General features: G+C 42.5%; 2 protein-coding genes across 4 annotated transcripts; both read left to right on the top strand.

Moving 5' to 3' along the window:
- The first annotated feature begins 2,024 nt into the window (after positions 1-2,024).
- Lyzl6 (lysozyme like 6) lies at positions 2,025-9,086 on the top strand. 2 transcript variants are annotated; one of them, XM_090351626.1, is made up of 5 exons: positions 2,025-2,167; positions 4,789-4,925; positions 5,441-5,599; positions 6,452-6,530; positions 8,754-9,086. In XM_090351626.1, the coding sequence occupies exons 2-5, from the start codon at positions 4,790-4,792 to the stop codon at positions 8,821-8,823; spliced, it is 444 nt and encodes a 147-aa protein (XP_090207752.1). In that variant the 5' UTR covers positions 2,025-2,167; position 4,789; the 3' UTR covers positions 8,824-9,086. The 2 variants fall into 2 exon arrangements, with proteins under 2 accessions (XP_090207752.1, XP_090207753.1); XM_090351627.1 differs by having other exon boundaries at positions 2,080-2,167; positions 4,705-4,925.
- A 1,857-nt stretch (positions 9,087-10,943) lies between these two features.
- LOC150051226 (RAD52 motif-containing protein 1-like) lies at positions 10,944-18,112 on the top strand. Of its 2 annotated transcripts, none has more exons than XM_090350026.1 (3): positions 10,944-11,054; positions 11,365-11,520; positions 16,893-18,112. In XM_090350026.1, exons 1-3 carry the CDS (start codon positions 10,959-10,961, stop codon positions 16,905-16,907), a joined length of 267 nt encoding a protein of 88 aa, XP_090206152.1. In that variant the 5' UTR covers positions 10,944-10,958; the 3' UTR covers positions 16,908-18,112. The 2 variants fall into 2 exon arrangements, with proteins under 2 accessions (XP_090206152.1, XP_090206151.1); XM_090350025.1 differs by lacking the exon at positions 16,893-18,112 and adding an exon at positions 12,021-12,168.
- The last annotated feature ends 493 nt before the right edge of the window (positions 18,113-18,605 follow it).

Here is an 18,605-nt window from a genome sequence, read left to right on the forward strand (position 1 = left end):
TACCAGAAGGAAATTCATGACACATTGTTTATAACAAGAGTCCGAAATTTGTGGCTGAGAAGCCATCACCTGTTTTTGTAAATAAAACTGTCGGAACACAGCTGGACTTATCCATTTGTGCATTGTCTATGATTGCTTTTGTAGCACAATGCCATGATTAAATAATTGTAATAGAGATCTCAGGGCCTGCAAAGGCTAAACTATATGCTAGGTAGTCCTTTACAGAAAAAGTTTGCTATCTCTTGGTTTGTAATAATATAAAATTGGAACCAGCTTAAATACCAGAGAAAAGGGGATTAATCAAATTAGTCATAATTTAGATTAATTCAATTGATGGTGGAGGTAGAGCCACCGCTGTTTTGAAAGCTCTCCTAGGTATCTCATGCAGAGCCACTTGTATATGAATTTTATTCATTGCAATAGTATTCCACTTGTGACGGTTAATCTTGATGGTCAGCTCCCCCGGATTTGAGAGATGCCTAGGAGATTGGTATTTGCACACTATGTGATATTCATTGTATGTGTGCCCTTGGCTGAGTGCCTTCTCTTGCCCAGACCTTTGTCTTTCCATTTGTTAAATAACTCTGTGAGGGCCTTTTGACCCTGGCTTTTTAGATTGTCCTTCCACCTGCAGCTTGGTAGTCTTTACTTATTGCCTTTAACAAAACGCCACGTGTCCACAGGGTTTCAAGTGAGGATGTGGTGGGTACTAGTGTAGAGCCTTGGTGTGCATGGAAGCAGGTGGTGGGGGTGGGCTTCTAAACATACCTGGAGAATCATGAACCTCTCATGACATCTCCAAGTATCTAGCCCTCAGATCTCAGACTCCAGACTGTGACCGCCGCTTTGTGGGAGTCAGTACACTCCTTTAAAAGAGATTTGAGCTGGGCTGGAAGCATGGTTTCATGGAAAAGCACCAGCCATTAGCAAGTAAACAGAGAAACAGCATAAGGTCCTGAGTTCAAGCTCCGGAACTAGACAAACAACAATAGTAACGACAAAGGCAATTGGTGAGAGACCAACATGGTAGAATGAGGACCAAAGAGACTGTGGGCCTCAGTCCGGCTCCATTGATAGTAAAGAGTATCAATGGCCAGCTTCCCAGGCTACAGACACTAAAAGGTGGAAAACCTTGAAGGTCCTGTAATCCCTATTTCCTATACATGAGCTGCTTCTGCTCTCTAATGGCTGCTGGGTGAATTGCACAAGAATATTGGAGGAAATGAGAGGCCCTTTTTACTACCTCTAAATCACCCTGATAAGAGGAATCCCACCTATGTTCCACCCTAACTCCTTTCCACAACACATAGTTTGTATAATCCTAGTAATTAAAAAAATTAACTCCTCCTTTTGAGGTGCTGACATGCAATAAACTGCACATATTCTGAGAACAAACTTGACACATATATACCTGAAGTTATCACAATCAAGATAGTAAGTCTCATCAATACTTGAAATTTTTCTTTGATGATTCTTTTCCTATATTTTCTACATCTTGAGTCCTAAGAAAACTCAGATCCATTTGAATTTTCTAGTTTTCTATGACTGGAATAAAATGGAATTGTGTTAGCCTTCTGTTACTATTATAAAGAGAAAGGGGGGTTATTTACTCTTTCTTTTCATTTTCTTTTCTTTTTGCCTCTTTTCTTTATCTCTTCCTTTCCTTCCTTCCTCTTTCTGTTATTTCTTTCTTTCCTTTCTCTCCCCTTCCTTCTTTCCTTCCTTCCTTCTTTTTTTCCTTCCTTCATTCATGTCTTCCTTTCTTTTCCTTTTCACTAATACTGCAGTTTATGTGCGAGTGTAAGGCTTAAAGCAAAGAAGACAGTGTTTGTGTGCTTCTAATAAAAACACTCATGCTTTGTGTCTCTCTAAATTCCTGACTTCTTTCCTGTGCCTCATGTTTCCTGACCTACCCTGTCTTAACATCACCTTCCAAAACCATCGGCCATTTCTGCCTGAAACTTGACTAATTTATGTGGTTTGAACTAGCACATTTCCTGGACAGCAATGACATCACAGAATCCGTGTTCTGGAAGGTTGCTGTGGCTGGACACCCTGCCTCCTTCAGGAGAGTCATTAGCCAAGTGGGACCAGGTTGTGGCTGGAGAGGAAGAGAATTCCGAGTTGGCTATCCTCAAAGAAGACCTTGGGCCTGCAGGACCTTAAGGTAAGAGACAGATGGGACAGAGGAGAACTTGAGAAAGGGGGTAGTAACGTGCTGGGAAGACACACTGTCTATCCTGAGGTGACCCCAGGGGAGATTTGTGGGCAGAAGCAGTCTGCTTCCTGGGATCCTGAGACACCTGCCTCCCAACAGCCTCCTGAGTCAGTGTGTGAAGTTGTCAGAGACAACCATCCACTAAACAACTATTTGCTACTTTATTTGCCAATTCTAGGGCAGGGGGCCATGAGCATGGAAAAAGCATGCCCCCAACACAGGCTGATGTGGAGTGAGAAGGTGGGGCAAGGCTACAGGAGGCGAATGAGCCCACCAAAGAGGCCATCTTGGCCTCCCTAAAGCTGCCTGCCATCTGAATGGCAGCTGGAGGAACTCAGGCCTTTGCTTAAGGGAAAAGAATCCCTGACCAGTGGGGTGTGTGTGTGTGTGTGTGTGTGTGTGTGTGTGTGTGTGTGTGTGTACAAGTACTGGGGCTTGAACTCAATTCAGCTATCTCAACTTAGCTTTATGATTTTATAGCCCGTTGGTTTTCAAGCAGCAATTAGAAACAGAACATTTGCAGGAGGTACCCATAGGAAGCTGTTGCTTTTTCAATGGAAAAGTTCTTTGCATATTTAACTTGTACAGAAGATCTCCTCAAAGATGAACGGAATGACCTAGCATGCACAGAAAGTAATGCCTCAGATTGTTTTCCCAGTTTGTACTCCAGAGCCTAGATTACAGGTCCCTGTTGAGTCTGCTTCAATATCCTCACCATAGCAACAGGGGTGTTGCTCATTAACATCACTTTAGAATTTAGAACTGAACAAGTCACTCCAGTAGCCATCAGGAAGTCAATTATTTTCCCACTGTCAGTTGTACTTGGAGCTCTAGTGTTGATTCTCATGGGTCCCACAAGTATGGGTCCAAATCTAAGGTTTTGTGTGTGGCCTTAGAGGTCCTCAGACCATTTGAAAGTGTTTTTGTTTGTTTGTTTCATTAATTTGTTTGTTTGCTTGGCTTGTCTGAGTTTGCTTTTTGTTATCGTTTTAATATTTCTCTTCTTTGGGGCTGCACCAAGGACATAAATTGTTTTGTTTTGTTTTCTGTAAGTTGTAGGGCTTGAACTCAGGGGATTGGGTGCTGACCCAATCTTTTGGGTCAAGGCTACTGCTCTACTGCTTTGAGCCATAGCACCACTTCTGATTTTCTGGTGACAAATTGGAGATATGAGTCTCACAGACTTTCCTGCCAAGACTGGCTTTGAATCATGATCCTCAAACTCCTGAATAGGTAGGATGAGTCACCTGTACCCAGCTCAGGAACTGTTTTTCTTTCTTTTTGTCCTTCTTTCTTTTCTTTTGTTGGTCATGGGCTTGGACTCTGTGCCTGGGTGCTGTCCCTGAGTTCTCGGCTCAGTGCTACAGCCATAGCACCACTTTCAATTTTCTAGTGGTTAATTGGAGATGAGTCTCACAGACTTTAGTGTCAGGGCTGGCTTTGAACCTTGATCCTCAGATCTCAGCTTCCTGAGTAACTAGGGTTACAGGTGTGAGCCACTGTGCTGGGCATGAATTTTTTGTGTTTTTCTCTGGCATTATCAAGCTTATAGTGTCAACAATGTATGAAGGATGTTTATACAAATTGTTCTGTTCTATCTGTTGAAATTTCCTTCTGCTGTCAGTGCATTCCTACATATAATAGTCATAATAATCATAGTATCGTAGATTCTCCACACTAGAGTCAGTATATTTCCTGTAAGCCTGAAAACCCATTTTAAAATTTAGAAATTCCCTCCTTCTCTGTTTGACACTTGAATATATATTTGTGTGCGTGTGTGTGTGTGTGTGTGTGTGTGTGTGTGTGTGTGTGTGTATGTGTGTGATGGGGCTTCACACTCAGCTTTTTCATTCACCTGGCAATTTACCACTTGAGCCATCCCTCTACTTTCAGAGTTTTACTGGTTAATTGGAGATATGAATCTTGTAGATTTGTCTGAATAATGAATAAATATCAGGAAGATGAAAGGTATTTTGCCAGAGGTCCAGGGGAGGGAAGAGGCCATCAAATGGTGAGAAGAAGGCTGTGTAGATACAGTCAAAATATATAATGATGGGCTGGGAGTTTGGCCTAGTGGTGGAGTGCTTGCCTAGCATCAAACCTGGGTTTGATTCCTTGGTACCACATACATAGAAAAAAGCTGAAAGTGGTGCTATGGCTCAAGTGGTAGAGCGCTAGCTTTGAGGGAAGCTCAAAGACAGTGCTCAGGCCCTGAGTTCAAGCCCCAGGATTGGCAAAAAAATGTAATGAATATATGTGAAAAATTGACTAAGTAACTTAAGAAGATGGGAGGGGATAGAAGGGGGAGAATGATGGAAAAGATGACATTGTTCAAGATATATTGTATTCATAAATCGACATGTTGACTTGGAATCTCTGTACAACTACTTAGAGGTAGCTAAAAATATGTATAAAATAATAAAGGTGAGGAAAAAGACTGGATACAGTGAGTGAACAAGGACATTGCATTTGGCTACTCTCTCTAGACTCCCCTGGCTGTGAAAGAAGACTATCAGGAAGCCTGTGAGACAGGACCCATAGATCCTGCCTGGCTTCTTCTCTCTTCCCAGGATGAGGACAGATCTGCTCATCTCGTTGGCCAGCTGCCTCCTTGTCGTGAATGCAGAGGTTATTGGTCGCTGTGCATTGGCCAAGATATTGCACAAGGAACATATGGATGGGTTTGAAGGCTACACCCTGAACGAATGTGAGTACCACTGCCTTGGCCGCTGATCACTTTTCTTCTTTTAGTCATGTCCATTACCCAAACCCTCTCCCAATTGTCTTTCCAAAGTCAAGTTCAAATGGCTGTTTCTTTCTGCTTTGGGCACTTAAAAAAACCGAACAAACAACAACAAAAACCTAAGGTCTAAGGCTGTAAAGTTTATTTCCTTATAATGTTCACATGGAGTAAATGGATATCTGTATGGATGGATAGATAGGTGGGTAGATGGGTTGATGGATGGTGAGTTGGTGGATGGATGAATGGATAGACAATTGTATGTATGTATGCATGGGTAGATGGGTGATACATGGATGGATGGATGGATGGGATGGGTGTACAGAAGAACATGAAAAATCATTGATATTTCTGGCCTCCTGACTCTATCTGGCCTTTTGGGCCTTGTTCCTCCTTTCTGAGTCTTTTCCTCCCTTTCTCTGCCATCTCTCTCACTCAGCTTGGTCCTCCCTGAACCCTGGCCCTCTTTTCTCCACTCTAAGGGCTATGCCTGGCTTTCGTGGAAAGCAATTTCAACATATCAAAGGTGCACGAGAATGCAGATGGCAGCTATGACTATGGCATCTTCCAGATCAACAGCCATTACTGGTGCAACGACTACAAGAGTCACTCAGAAAACTTCTGCCACATGGACTGTACAGGTGTGGCTAGGGTCCTACACTGGGGAAAGTGAGACAACAGACCAGCTTGTACTCACTGGAGATTGCTTCCCATCCATAGCCTGGGCATATCTTTTGAGGAATGGATCAAAGAATTTGGGAATGCCTTGACTGAGCAGAGACTTTGCATAATGTACCTCATGGGTATCCAGTCAGGAGATTTTTTACATCCTTTCAGAAGGGCCCAGTAAGCCTCTGAACAGCCAGGAATAGTAGAGCAGGCCCAGAAACCAACACTGGTTGAAAGCATATTATATACTAAGTACTTTATACATGTTGCTCATTTTACCCAGCTGCTCATGCTGCTTTAGAGATGCACTAACTAGGGATCGAAGACATGTGATCCTGGCATTGTGTCTAGTGCTTGTAGTACTATAACCTTGAGAGGCTGAGAAGAGGCAGGGATAGCTTGCGCTCAGTAGACCAATCTCAAAAAGAAAGAATTGACAGCACATGTCACATCACATGCTGCAGATACTGTTTTCCACTCTCACTTAAGAGTTTCCCGCATTTGGTAGAAATTTGGCCTTTGGGCTGCCTGTTTTGGCCTTTCCTCTCCATAGAAACCCTACAAAATTTTATGAACCACCATCTACCCTGGCTAGGAAAAATAGTAGTGAACAGGTCCCAATCTCAGGCCTCCTATTACTCTCAGCCCAACCTTTCCCACTCATCATGTCTAGTAGCCATGACAGCCCTGGAAGGGAAGCATTCCCTAATCTGGAAATGCTCATCCCTTGGGTGGCAGGCATGGGTAGGAAGGCCAGTATTCTAAGCTGCATTTGGGATCCTTCTGTGTGAATGTCTTACAGGGGATCTCTTCCTCCATTTCAGACATTCTGGACCCTAACCTTCTCTCAGCCATGCAATGTGCAAAAAAGATTGTGTCTGGATCAAGTGGGATGAAGAACTGGTGAGAGGACACAGTGGGACAAAGATAGTGGGAAGGTCCCCGAGGAGGAGAACATGACAGAAGCGCAGGCAGGACATCATGGACACCGCAGTTGAGCTGTCTAGAACAGTGTGGGAGAGTGGATGGGCTTGGAACTCTTTAGTTAGAAGATCTGGTTTTCAATTTTTCTCTAATGTTGGATTAAACCAAATTGTTTTGGATGCAGTAACAGGAAACAACTTGAGTTAGCTGAGGATAATGCAATTTTCAGACTTGGAGGCATTTCAGTCAACCCTGGAAACACTGGCTATTCAGAAGCTTGGCATGGCAGGTTTCCGGTTTTTGATGGTGCATTCATGTCACTATCATCTCAGCAAGCCAGCTTCCTGTCTCCCTAGTCCACACAGAAAAGGGGCCCACATTCTTCCTTTCTCTCCCTCTCCCTCTTGTCTCCCTCTCCCTCTGCCTCTCCTTCTCTCTCCCTCCCTCCCTCCCTGTCTCTTTCTGTCTCTGTCTCTGTTTCTCCCTCCCCCCCCCCTTCTCTCATCCTGGGGCTTGAACCCTGGGCGTGGGCACTGTCCCTGACCTCTTCAGCTCAAGTCTCACCTCGGAACCCTGGAGCCACAGCGCCACTTCCAGTTTTTTGGTAGTTAGAGATAAGAATCTCACAGTCTTTAGTGTCCAGGCTGGCTTTGAACTGCATTCCTCAGATCTCAGCCTCCTGAGTAGCTAGGATTACAGATGTGAGCTACCACGCCCAACTAGTGTTATACATTTTTTTTTTTGCTAGTCCTGAGGCTTGAATTCAAGGCTTGAGCACTGTCCTTGGGCTTTCTCAAGACTTGAGCTCTACCACTTGTGCCATAGCACCACCTCCAGCTTTTTCTATGTATATGGTACCAAGGAATCAAACCTGGGTGTTCGTGCATGTTAGGCAAGCACTCTACTACTAGACCAAATTCCTGACCCCAAGTTTGTTTGTTTCTAAATCAAAAATGCTAAACAACTATAAAGTCTGACTGGGCTTATTTCTGCCTAAGATAAAGAATCTGATTGATTCAGCTTGGACTATGTGTTTCCTCCCTGCCCAATTATCTGTAAGCATGAGTGGGGTTAAGCATGACAACATGGGTGCCCCAGGGCCTTTCTTACAGAAATGTGGTAGCCCTCAGTTCTTCAACAAAGGACATTCTTATGGCTCCTTACTGTTTGTTTGTGTATACTCAAATTGTATACATAAATAACATAAATAGCAGTCTCTACAAGCAGCTATCAGAAAAGGAGTTAGGTCCCTTGCAGGCTCCAAATACCATATAGAAATACTCATTAGTTTGGGGCACAGTGGCTCATGCCTATAATCCTCACTACTCAGTAGGCTGAGATCTGAGGATCACGGTTCAAAGCCAGCCCGGGCACTAAAGACTATGAAACTCTTGTCTCCAATTAACCACCAAAAATCTGGAAGTGGCGCTGTGGCTCCAGGGTTCAGATGGGATCCTTGAGCTAAAGAGGTCAGGGACAGCACCCAGACCCAGAGTTCAAGCCCCATGACCCACAAAAGAAAAAAGAAAGTAAGAAAAAAAAAACTCATTAGTGGTTATTAGGACAGATTCTTTCTAAGAGGAGAGTCAGTAGTTGCACCGGGGTTTTAAAATTTTTTCTCTAATAACTCTTAGTCCTATTAAACAGTACTGTACACTTTCAGAAGGAAAAAGAAGATTTGAAAATATAGATAAATGCTAAGGGGAAGAGAGAAGCACCAAGAATGAGGGAAATTTAAAGAAAGAATGAGAGGCACCAATAGATAACAGGCCAGAGAGCTAGTAGTGAAGGGAAGTCTTGGTATTGCTTTGCAAGGAAAAAATTGTCCAGGAACTGGGTCAAGTGTATGGACAAGAAGTTATTAAGGCTGGGTGTTGGTGGCTCACACCTGTAGTCCTGCCTGCTTAGGAGGCTGGGATTTGAGAATCATGTTTCACAGATAGTATAGGCAGACAAGTCCTTTACACTTACTTAATCAGCAAAAAAGCTAGAAGTGGAGGTATGGCTCAAGTAATAGAGTATCAGTTTGAATGAAAAAGCCAAACAAGAGTACAAGGCCAGTATTGTGTGTGTGTGTGTGTGTGTGTGTGTGTGTGTGTGTGTGTGTATGTGTGTGTGTGTGTTTGTGTGTATGTGTTAATTAAAAACAAACCAGCTGATGAATAAAGAACAAGAACCATGTTCTTTCCCCCCCACACATAGGATACAGTGGATATTGCACTGCTCAGGACGGCCACTCTCACACTGGATGACAGGCTGCCATGTGGAATGAAACAGGTGCTGTCCACCACTACTGCTGCCCCAGGGAGTCATGCTAGAACTCCTGAAGTCCTGGAGAATCTACACAACTTCCTCTTGGCTCCACTTCATGATTCTTTCTCCTTCCTCCCCATTCATAAGTAAAACTGACTAGAGTGCAAGAATAAGTATTTTCAAGACTTCCTCAGCATGTCAGTCCAATCCCAGTTCCTTTGTTCCTATCATCTTCAAGCCAAGAGAACCACAATAAAGAAGTCTCTGTGGATTTTTTATGATTTATTAAAATACTGCTTGAGCAAAAATTAGATTAATTTAGTTATTATTAACTCCATGTAAATTTGAATATCCATTAGAGTAGGAGTGTGTTAGGTACTAAGCATACAGTTGCCCTGCAAGCATTCATAACGTGAAGAATAAAGACACCCAAAGCATTATAATAGTTAATGAGTATATGGTGAAACTTATAATAATTGGTTAGAAAGAATATGAAGAGCTTGTAATTCCCCCAAAGACAACTATTTTGGTAGTAAAGAGGAAGTTTAGGAGTCAGTAAAGAGGAAGTAGGCTGTGGCTCAGTTAGAAGAGCTCCTGCCTGGAAAGCATTAGGCCCTAAATTCAACTACCAAATATACACCATCATCACCATCAATAACAAAATAAAACCCAAGAAGTTGATAAAGAACCTGGAAAGGTCGTGGTTGAGTGTTTGCTTAACATGTCCATGATCTGGGCTGGATATCCAATGATATGCAACTTTTCTCCCCCACCCCCAAAAAAGCAGGTAGTCTGAGGATCTAAGATTGAGTAGTGAGATGGAGAAATGGTGCTTGATTTCAATCTTCTATTTTTGGAGGATGAAGTAGACTCCAGATTTTAAAAATGCTTTGTACAGGGCCAGGAAAATGGCCTAGTGATAAAGTGATCACCTAGCATGCACAAAGCCCTGGGTTTGATTCCCCAGAACCACATACACAGAAAAAGCCAGAAGTGTCACTGTGGCTCAGATGGCAGAGTGCTAGCCTTTAGCAAAAATTGTTCAAGGACAGTGCCCAGGCCCTGAGTTCAAGCCCCAGGACTGGCAAAAAAATGCTTTGTACAATGATTAGAAAGAATAAAATGTCATTTGAGAGGAAATAGATGTAACTAGAACTAGTGAGGTAAGCTAAGATCGGAGAGACACAAACAGTTCATGTTCTCTCTGATATGTGGAAGATCTAAAATGCACTGGGATAGGACAAATTATACAGGATTCTAGATACATACAGGGAGACCAAAAGAAGGCAGTCTTAGGAGAGAATCACAAAGGTGAAATGCCTAAGATCTCTGTATTTATATATATATTATATATGTAATATATATATGACATGAAGTCCTAAGATATGGAAACAAAACTTTTTAATTTTTTTCTTTTTCTAATCTGTATTTGTAACCTTATATATGATATATTCATGTGTATATCTGTGAGTGGAGGAGAGCACAGAACTCGAAAAAAAGAGCGAGAAAGTGCAGCAGTTTTCACTGGACACTGATGAAAATGAACTACACAACTTGTGGGTGGAGATGGGAAGGAGTGAATAAGAGATGGGAATGAGGGAACAGATGACACTGTATGAAAGGAAATTTACATATTACTTGGCTCAGGCAAATGTAACCCCGCTGTACATCACCTCTATAACAACAACTAAAAAATGCTCTGGATCCAATTGGACTGGCAGGTGCTGATGTGGAGTAGATCCTGTTTAAGGACAAGGAAAAAGAAAAAGGTGAAGGAATGTCTGCCACATAGCTACCATGAAGACTGGCCATCTGGTATGCCTTTGAGCCTTAACTACATTAGCTACAAAACAATGGCCTTGGATAGTCATTTCCAGATTTTTTATTTCATAGAACATTAAAATATTGAGAACAGTAATAAAGGAATTCTATTCAGGGACCAGCATCGTGGGAGGAGCGAAGGAGGTGTGCAGAGTCGGCCCCGCCCCCGACCTTCCTCTTGGCCTGGTTGCTCCCAGCTCCAGCTCACGGCCCCGCCCCCACAGGCCCCGCCCCTCGCAGGCCCCGCCCCTCGCTCCCTTTGAAACTCGCGGGCGCGCCTCACGCAAGCGCAGTACCGCCCAGCCCCGGTGGCTCCTGTGAGGTACCTGCGGGATGGCGGAGTTGGTACCTTTCGCGGTTCCCACCGAGAGCGACAAAACCTTGTTGGTGTGGGCGCTGAGCCCCGGCCCCACGGCCGAGGCCTTGCAAGTGAGCCGGGCCCAGGTGGAGGGAGGAGTGGAGAACCGCCCACCCGCTGACTGGGGGACCCGGGGCCGCAGTCCTGCCTCTGCCCCCGGTGCCTCAGCGCCTCCACGCAAGGACCTTGGTGCCGGGGACCCCACGGCCTCGACGGTCACCCAGGGGCGTGGCTCGTGTTGCTTCTCGGCCACAGGTTGCTGCCCTGTAGTCAGAGGAGAAGTGGCTCCCGCGGTGGTGGCTCAGGGTTTGGGGAGGGGTGTGGTTCTGAGGTGGGGGTGAGATGTCGTGCACTAACTGGGAGTGGGGACCCCCCCCCCAGCTTTCTCTGTTCACAGTGTTCTCCCGGTTTGGCCTTCTGTATTCAGTGCGGGTCTTCCCAAACGCTGCAGTGGCCTCTCCTGGGTTCTCTGCCATCATCAAGTTTTATTCAGCCGGCGAGGCCCAAAAAGCCCAAAAGGACTCTTCTCCTGTGAAGGTGGGTCAGATCTGTGTGTGTGTGTGTGTGTGTGTGTGTGTAACTCAAGGTCTATTGCTTGCTAACTTGTGCTCTGCTCCCAACCAAGATAAGTTTAATCACAGGTAGGAAGGCTTGAATTCAGTGATAAGTAGGCATTTTATGGCCTTCTGCTCCTCAGAATGTTTCCACTTGCATTCATGTCACCTGATCCTGTATAACCAGGTGCTGTTGTTTGTGGTTTTATTAATATCTTTAAGTAGTTGTACAAAAGATTTTCCATAAGACGCCTCAGTTGAGTGCATCTTGATCAATGTTATCCTTTCCATCACTGTCCGTGGGGCTTCCTGCCCCACCCGCCCCTCAAGTTTCCTGGTCTCATTGTCAGGCATGTACACTGAATATTGTTACTATATTTGCCCAGCCTTCCCCTCTCCACTCTCTCCTCCCCTTCAGATTCGCCCTCCCCCAATATATGTTTTACTTTCTTGTTATTTTGATTAACTGTATGTTTTTCTCAGGGGAAGAAACTCAAAACTTAAGTGACCTTGTTAAGGTTCATGATGATAACTACTGTGGAAGCTGCTCTTCAAGTTAAAACTTTCTGTTGCAAAGTCCTATGGCACATTATATATTGACTTTTAATGCCTTCATCTGCTTTTTTTTTTAATGTGGAGTTAAGATATGTAAGTTTGAGAAACTATTGTTGGATGGAACATAAAAGATTTTTTTCCCAAAAAGACAAAACCTCCTTTAATTCATTGTAGAAAACCTCCTTTAATTCATGTTAGTATGCCAGATGGCTCCATTTCCCAGAGTTCCAGAGAAACATCTCCTCATGTATCCCAATGCAACTTTTTTTTCCTTTTCAGAGGTCATTTCAATATCTGAATAATTGCTTGCTACTAACCTTCTTGTCCACATTGTTTTTCTCTCTGGTTTAACTTTAACTGAATCTGAAAACTATTCCAGTAGTGACTTTAGGGATATTTCCTTTATTGCTGTAGACTATTCAACTCCCTTTTCAATCCTTGATCCACATCTAATGAATGAAGTGATTATTCATTAGATTTTCTGTACTGCAAGCTGCCTGTTTATAGCCTGTGACCATTTCTCATAGGTACTTAGATTTACAGATGGTACAAAAAATTGAATAGTATTTTTAGTGTTCTTTGGCCACTGGGACCATGTCATAAGCTTTAGGTTTTGAGAAACTTATAGAAGTATAGTGGAGAGAAGAAGGCATTCACAGTCCTAGGGCTTTAACTCAGAGCCTGGGTACTGGCCTTGAGCTTTCTCAAGGCTAGAGCTCTACCACTTGAGCCACAGCACCACTTCTGGCTTTTTCTCTGTATGTGGTACCAAGGAATGGAAATGGATCTTCATGCATGCTAGGCAAGCACTCTGCCACTAGGCCAAACTCCTGGCCCCACATCAGATCATTTTTATCTAGTCTTATTAGTATTTTACTTATTCTTGGCAAGTGGAATTTCTTTCTCTGTCTCTCAACCTTTAATAAATACAGAAGAAAGAATGTTGTAAAATAAAATCAAAGGATGGCCTGAGACACTGAGAGGCTTCCCTGCATCCGCTATGGCATGAAGGGAAATGATCAGCATGGGCTTTGGCAAGGTTACTTAAGGTGACAGTGTATCTTGTAGATGTTGATATACCAACAAGAAGCTCTGAGCCCTTTCTGATGTCTCAAAAGTTTGTCTATAACTCACCATACAGGTCAGCTTTGCAACAGTACTGGACATTTACAAATTAGCCAAGAGTTTTCTCTTTTACAACAGGCAGATTCAGTTGGAGAAAAGAATTTTATTTTTTATTTATATATATTCTTCATTCATTCACTCAATGAACATATCATCATCCTCTATTAGATGCCAAGAATTGTGCTTGGTTCTTAGAATGACTAAAGAGTAAGATATTGGTCCCTTAGGTACTTGGAGAGCTTATAAAGCAGTAGTTGAAGAAGGTGATTCACAAACAAGTCAATGAGGAATGAATGCTGTGATTTCATTGGTGTTATTCAAATTCTTACACATTAAAAATTAAGTCGACATTTAAGAAAGAGCACTGGAGTTGTAGCTCAAATAGTAGAACCTCAATCTTGAGCCAAGTGAATTCAAGCCCCGAGTTCAAGCCCTTAGTAATGGCACCCCCCAAAAGAAGATATTTAAGAAAAAACTGGTATTGGGCACCAGTAGTTCATGCCTATAATCCTAAGTAATAAGGAGACTGAGATCTGAGGATCACAGTTCAAAGCCAGCCAAGGAAGGAAAATCCATGAGATACTTACCTCCAATTAGCAAACAGAAAACTGGAAGTGGAGCTGTGGTGCAAAATGGTAGAGTACCAGCCTTGAGTATGCTCAAGGACAGCGCCCAGGCCCTAAGTTCAAGCCCCATAACTGACCAAAAAAAAAGAAAAGAAAAAGGAAGGAAGGAAAAGGGAAAGAAATAAGGGAGGAAGGAAGGAAGGGGCTAAAAAAGATAAAAAATTTAAAAAAAGGAAGTAAGAAGGAACTGTGGTACAGGGTGCTGGTGGCTCATGGCTATTATCCTAGCTACTCCAGAAGCTGAGATCTAAGAATTGTGGACAGGAAAGTCAATGAGCCTCTTACCTCCAATTAGCCACCAGAAAACTATAAATGGAAGTGTGGCTCACAGTGGTAGAGTGCTAGCTTTGTGCAGAAAAGCTCAGGGTCAGTCCTAGGCCCTGAGATCAAGTCCCTCGACTGACAGACAAAGCAACAACAACAGCAAAAAACAAAACTGGTCAGAAATTTATAGTGATATATAAAATATTTAGAGAGCTTAGATTTAAAGGAAATTTGCATTCTCAAAGACAGTTGTTACTATAGATTAAACCTTATTAGTTTCAGTTGCTTGTAGAGATAAAAAGGTATATATATATATATATATATATATATATATTCCTTCCTCTTATAGGGATTTAGTAATATAGAAAGGGGTAGTGGGTGGCAAAAATAATTTTCCTCAAAGATAGAGGCAACTGCAGGTGCCTTGACCAATCCAGTTTTAGGACACATACCACCGTCCTTGACTTCTACAAACCCAGCCATCCTTGTGCACAGGCTATGCTCCATTATCCTGAAGTGACTCTTTAGCCAAACCATGTGGTTTGTGATATTACACATGACTTGTGAAGTACAATTCCATGAGAATCATTTGGCATTTCAATGCACCATACTACTATTGCTCCTAGCAATACTTTTTCTGCCACTAACCACCCAACTCCATCATATACCTCATTGCCCATACCAGGAATGGCATTGACTGTCACACACTAAAGCAAACACATACTGTTTTGTTTCAGCTGCTGTTAAAGAATACCACAGGGTTCTTTTTTTTTTTTTTGCCAGTTCTGGGCTTGAACTCAGGGCCTGAGCATTGTCCTTGGACTTTCTCAAGGCTAGAGCTCTACCACTTGAGCCTCAGCACCACTTCCGGCTTTTTTCTATGTATGTGGTACCGAGGAATCGAACTCGAGTCTTCATGCATGCTAGGCAAGCACTTTAACCACTAGGCCAAACTCCCGGCCCCTACCACAGGGTTCTTTTAGGGGAAGGGAGGAGATATTCTTCTGCCTTCCTAGACTACTTGGACAATTTTTGCCATGTAGGTAGATTAGCTAGAAGGACTTTCCAAGATATCCCATCAGTGGTAGAGAAAGGATTTCTCTACATGCGCAACAGTCTTTCAGTGGACCTGAAAAACTATAAGAATGCAATTTGCAAACAGGTTAGACTGCACACAGCTTGAAATAAGAAAAAAGGCACAGAGAGCAGAAAGTGATAGCAACATAATTCATGATCATTTAAAGTGACTTGCCTGGAACTTGGTTTTTGAAGAGGTATTCATGGTCTTTCAGGGATGTCACAGTCAGGTAGGGTGACTGTTGATCCGTGGCTGGTCAGGATCATTGTTTTATTTTATTATTTTTATTTTTCATATATTTTTATTGTAATTAATAGAAGGGTTACATTATATTCGCCAGATAGAAGGTGCATTATTTCACATACATTGATACCCTTTCTCATGTCTTGGTCCCAATTTCCCTACCCCTACCCCAGCCCCTCATTTATTTTATTTTTTTATTAATTTCTTTATTGTTATTATAGAGGTGATGTACAGAGGGATTACAATTGCATGAGTCAGATAATGAGTCCATTTCCTTATAGTGTCTTCTATTCCCTCATTCTCTCCCAGTTCCTCTCTTCCATCTCATTCATGAGTTGTGTAGTTCACTTCCATCAATGTCCAGTGAACTCTACTGCTACACTTTTCACCCTTTTCCTTCTAGTTCTGTACCCTCCAAAGAGCTTTGTTCTTATTCTAAAATTGGCAAAGAAATTATTTCCAAAGTGATGTTGAGGATCATCATTTTCTGGTTGAAGATCTAAACAAAGGAGCAGCTTTACCAATGATATAACTTGAGAAAATGTTATTTAAACCAACTGGGATTAAATAGTGTGTGACAGTGGTACTGGAGCAGGAAAGACAAACCAAGAGTCCAGATAAAGATGGTATAGAAATCTGTGAAGAACAAGTGAACCATTCAGAAAGAATTATTTGCAGGTGGGGAGTTTGGCCTAGTGCTGGAGTGCTTATCTAGCATGCACAAAGACCCGGGTTCAATTCCTCTGTACTACATACATAGAAAAAAGCTGGAAGTGGTGCTGTGGCTCAAGTGGTAGAGCCCAGGCTTGAGAAAGTCCAAGGACAGTGCTTAGGCCCTGAGCTCAAGCCTAGAACTAGCTAAAAAAAAAAAGGAAAAGAATTATATGCAAAGCTGGGCACCAGTGGCTCACACCTGTATCCCTAGCTATTCAGGAGGTTGACATCTGAGGATTACAGTTCCAAGACAGATCAGGCAGAAAAGTCCTTGAGACTCTTATCTCCAGTTAACTACCAGAAAACCAGAAGTGATGCTGTGGCTTAAGTGGTAGAACGCTAACCTTGAGCTGAAGAGCTCAGGAACAGTGCCCAAGCCCAGAGCTCAAGCTCTATGACTAACTAACTAAATAATTTGTAAACAACTAGATGTTCATAAAAGAGAAAAATGACTCCCCACCTCAACCTTACTATTTAAAAAAAAACCAGTGAAACAAATTCCAGAGGTTTAAAAATATCAATAACAAACAACTTAAACCAGCTTATCTCAGAAGTGAACCCAGTGCTTTTCTAACAAGAATATATCCCATGAGCCACCAGTTGGGGATGGCAGGTGTGGTGCAGGCCACTACAAAAACACCTGCTCTTCCCAGCTCTGACCTCCCTCAATTCATAACATGGAATTGTTTGATTTTACTTTTTTGAAACTCAGTGAATGTACTGACTAAAGCTATAACTTGTCCTATTTAGGTGGAGATTTGGTGATCCTGGTTTGAGGTCATCCTGGGCAAAAAGAAGTTCATAAAGACTCCATCTCAATAGAATGGCTATCCCAGTGACTGGGGAAGCACAGCGCGCAGGGATGGATTCCTGTCAACCCCAGCAACGTGGGGGAACACAAGTTGGAATATCACAGCTGAGGCCAACCCAAGCATGAAAGATTGTATTCCTAAAGTAACATGTTGAATTGAAACTTTTGGCTATTTTGGTAGTTAATTGGAGATAAGAGTCTTAAAGGCTTTACTGCCCAGGCTGGCTTTAAAGCACAATTTTCAGAGCAATCTCCTGAGTAGATAGGATTATAGGCATGAGCCATTGACACCTGGCACAATTGCATTTTTTAGTTCAAAATTTGCCACTAGTTAAAAATAGAAATGCAAACATTTATCATCATGCAACAACACAGCTTAACTCTCTTGCAGATAACCTCAGTATGATTTTTTTTTTTTTTGCCGGTCCTGGGCTTGAGCTCAGGGCGTGAGCACTGTTCTTGGACTTTCTCAAGGCTAGAGCTGTACCACTTGAGCCTCAGCACCACTTCCGGCTTTTTTCTATGTATGTGGTACCAAGGAATCGAACCCCGATCTTCGTGCATGGTAGGCAAGCACTTTAACCACTAGGCCAAACTCCTGGCCCCTCAGTATGATTTTTAAATTGGCAAAGGCAGTAGCATGATGAGAGCTAAACATACCTACAGACATTTCAGAGAGGACAGAAGCCTAGAAAGTCAGAGACTAGGAGACAGGGCATCCTGCAAAGCAGACAAGGGATTATTCTGAGCAGTTTCCTCATGGCTCCAACTTTCAGTACTTATGCACAACTTGAGTGAAGAAAGGAGGGACATTAAGTGCTAGATTCTGATGCAGGACAAGCTTGTCCCAAGCCACCAATGTTTTGGTAGTGCCAATTAGGACCAGAAACACTACCCTTTAGCTAAGGCTAAGCAAAAAAAAAAAATTCACCCCTCCCTTTCCTTTCCTTCCTTCCTTCTTCTTTCCTTCCTTCCAACCTTCCATCTGTCCTTAAAAAAAAATAACCCCAAAAGGACAATTTATTTACTTCCATGTATATATAATTTTAAAAATGAGAAGGGGCAAAATTGTGTTTCATGCCAGTTGGAACTTAAGCTGATAATTTTTTAAAGAGTTATTTAACTTAGCTCAAATTGTGATACATCTTGTATAGGAAAAGTAGAGAATATGTCTTCTGAAATAAAGTATTTTAATTTTTTTCATGTAAAATAATCCAGTTTAAATGAGACTTGTCAAGAAATCTAGCTTTCTGTGAAGTGAGAAAAGAAGTCAGCATTGATTTCAGAAATCTAATTATTACAGATCCAGCCCTAATTGAGGTGACTTTTGAGATCAGTTCCATTTTCAAACCATTACTCTATGCCTGGCCATGGTAGGAATATGAAGATGAAGCCTTGTCTTGGACTTTACATACTAGTGTTGTAGTAGAAAATAAATATACAACAAAGTAAGTTATAGAAAGGGCTCATAGGAAGTCCACTGTCTTCCTGTGTGTTTATAGGGTAGGACTCCTGAAAATGATGTCACATCTGGAGTAACTGCTGAGTTGAGTCAAGGTGCGATGAGATGTTTTCCCCACGCCAGCTTCAAGAGCTATCTCAGAATCAGACCCCCCCTGACTGCACTGTTCACCCCAAAACCCCTCCTGCAG

This window comes from Megascapheus bottae, chromosome 17 (genome assembly GCF_031878675.1).
Source record: "Megascapheus bottae isolate mThoBot1 chromosome 17, mThoBot2.hap1, whole genome shotgun sequence".
Taxonomy (NCBI): domain Eukaryota; kingdom Metazoa; phylum Chordata; class Mammalia; order Rodentia; family Geomyidae; genus Megascapheus; species Megascapheus bottae.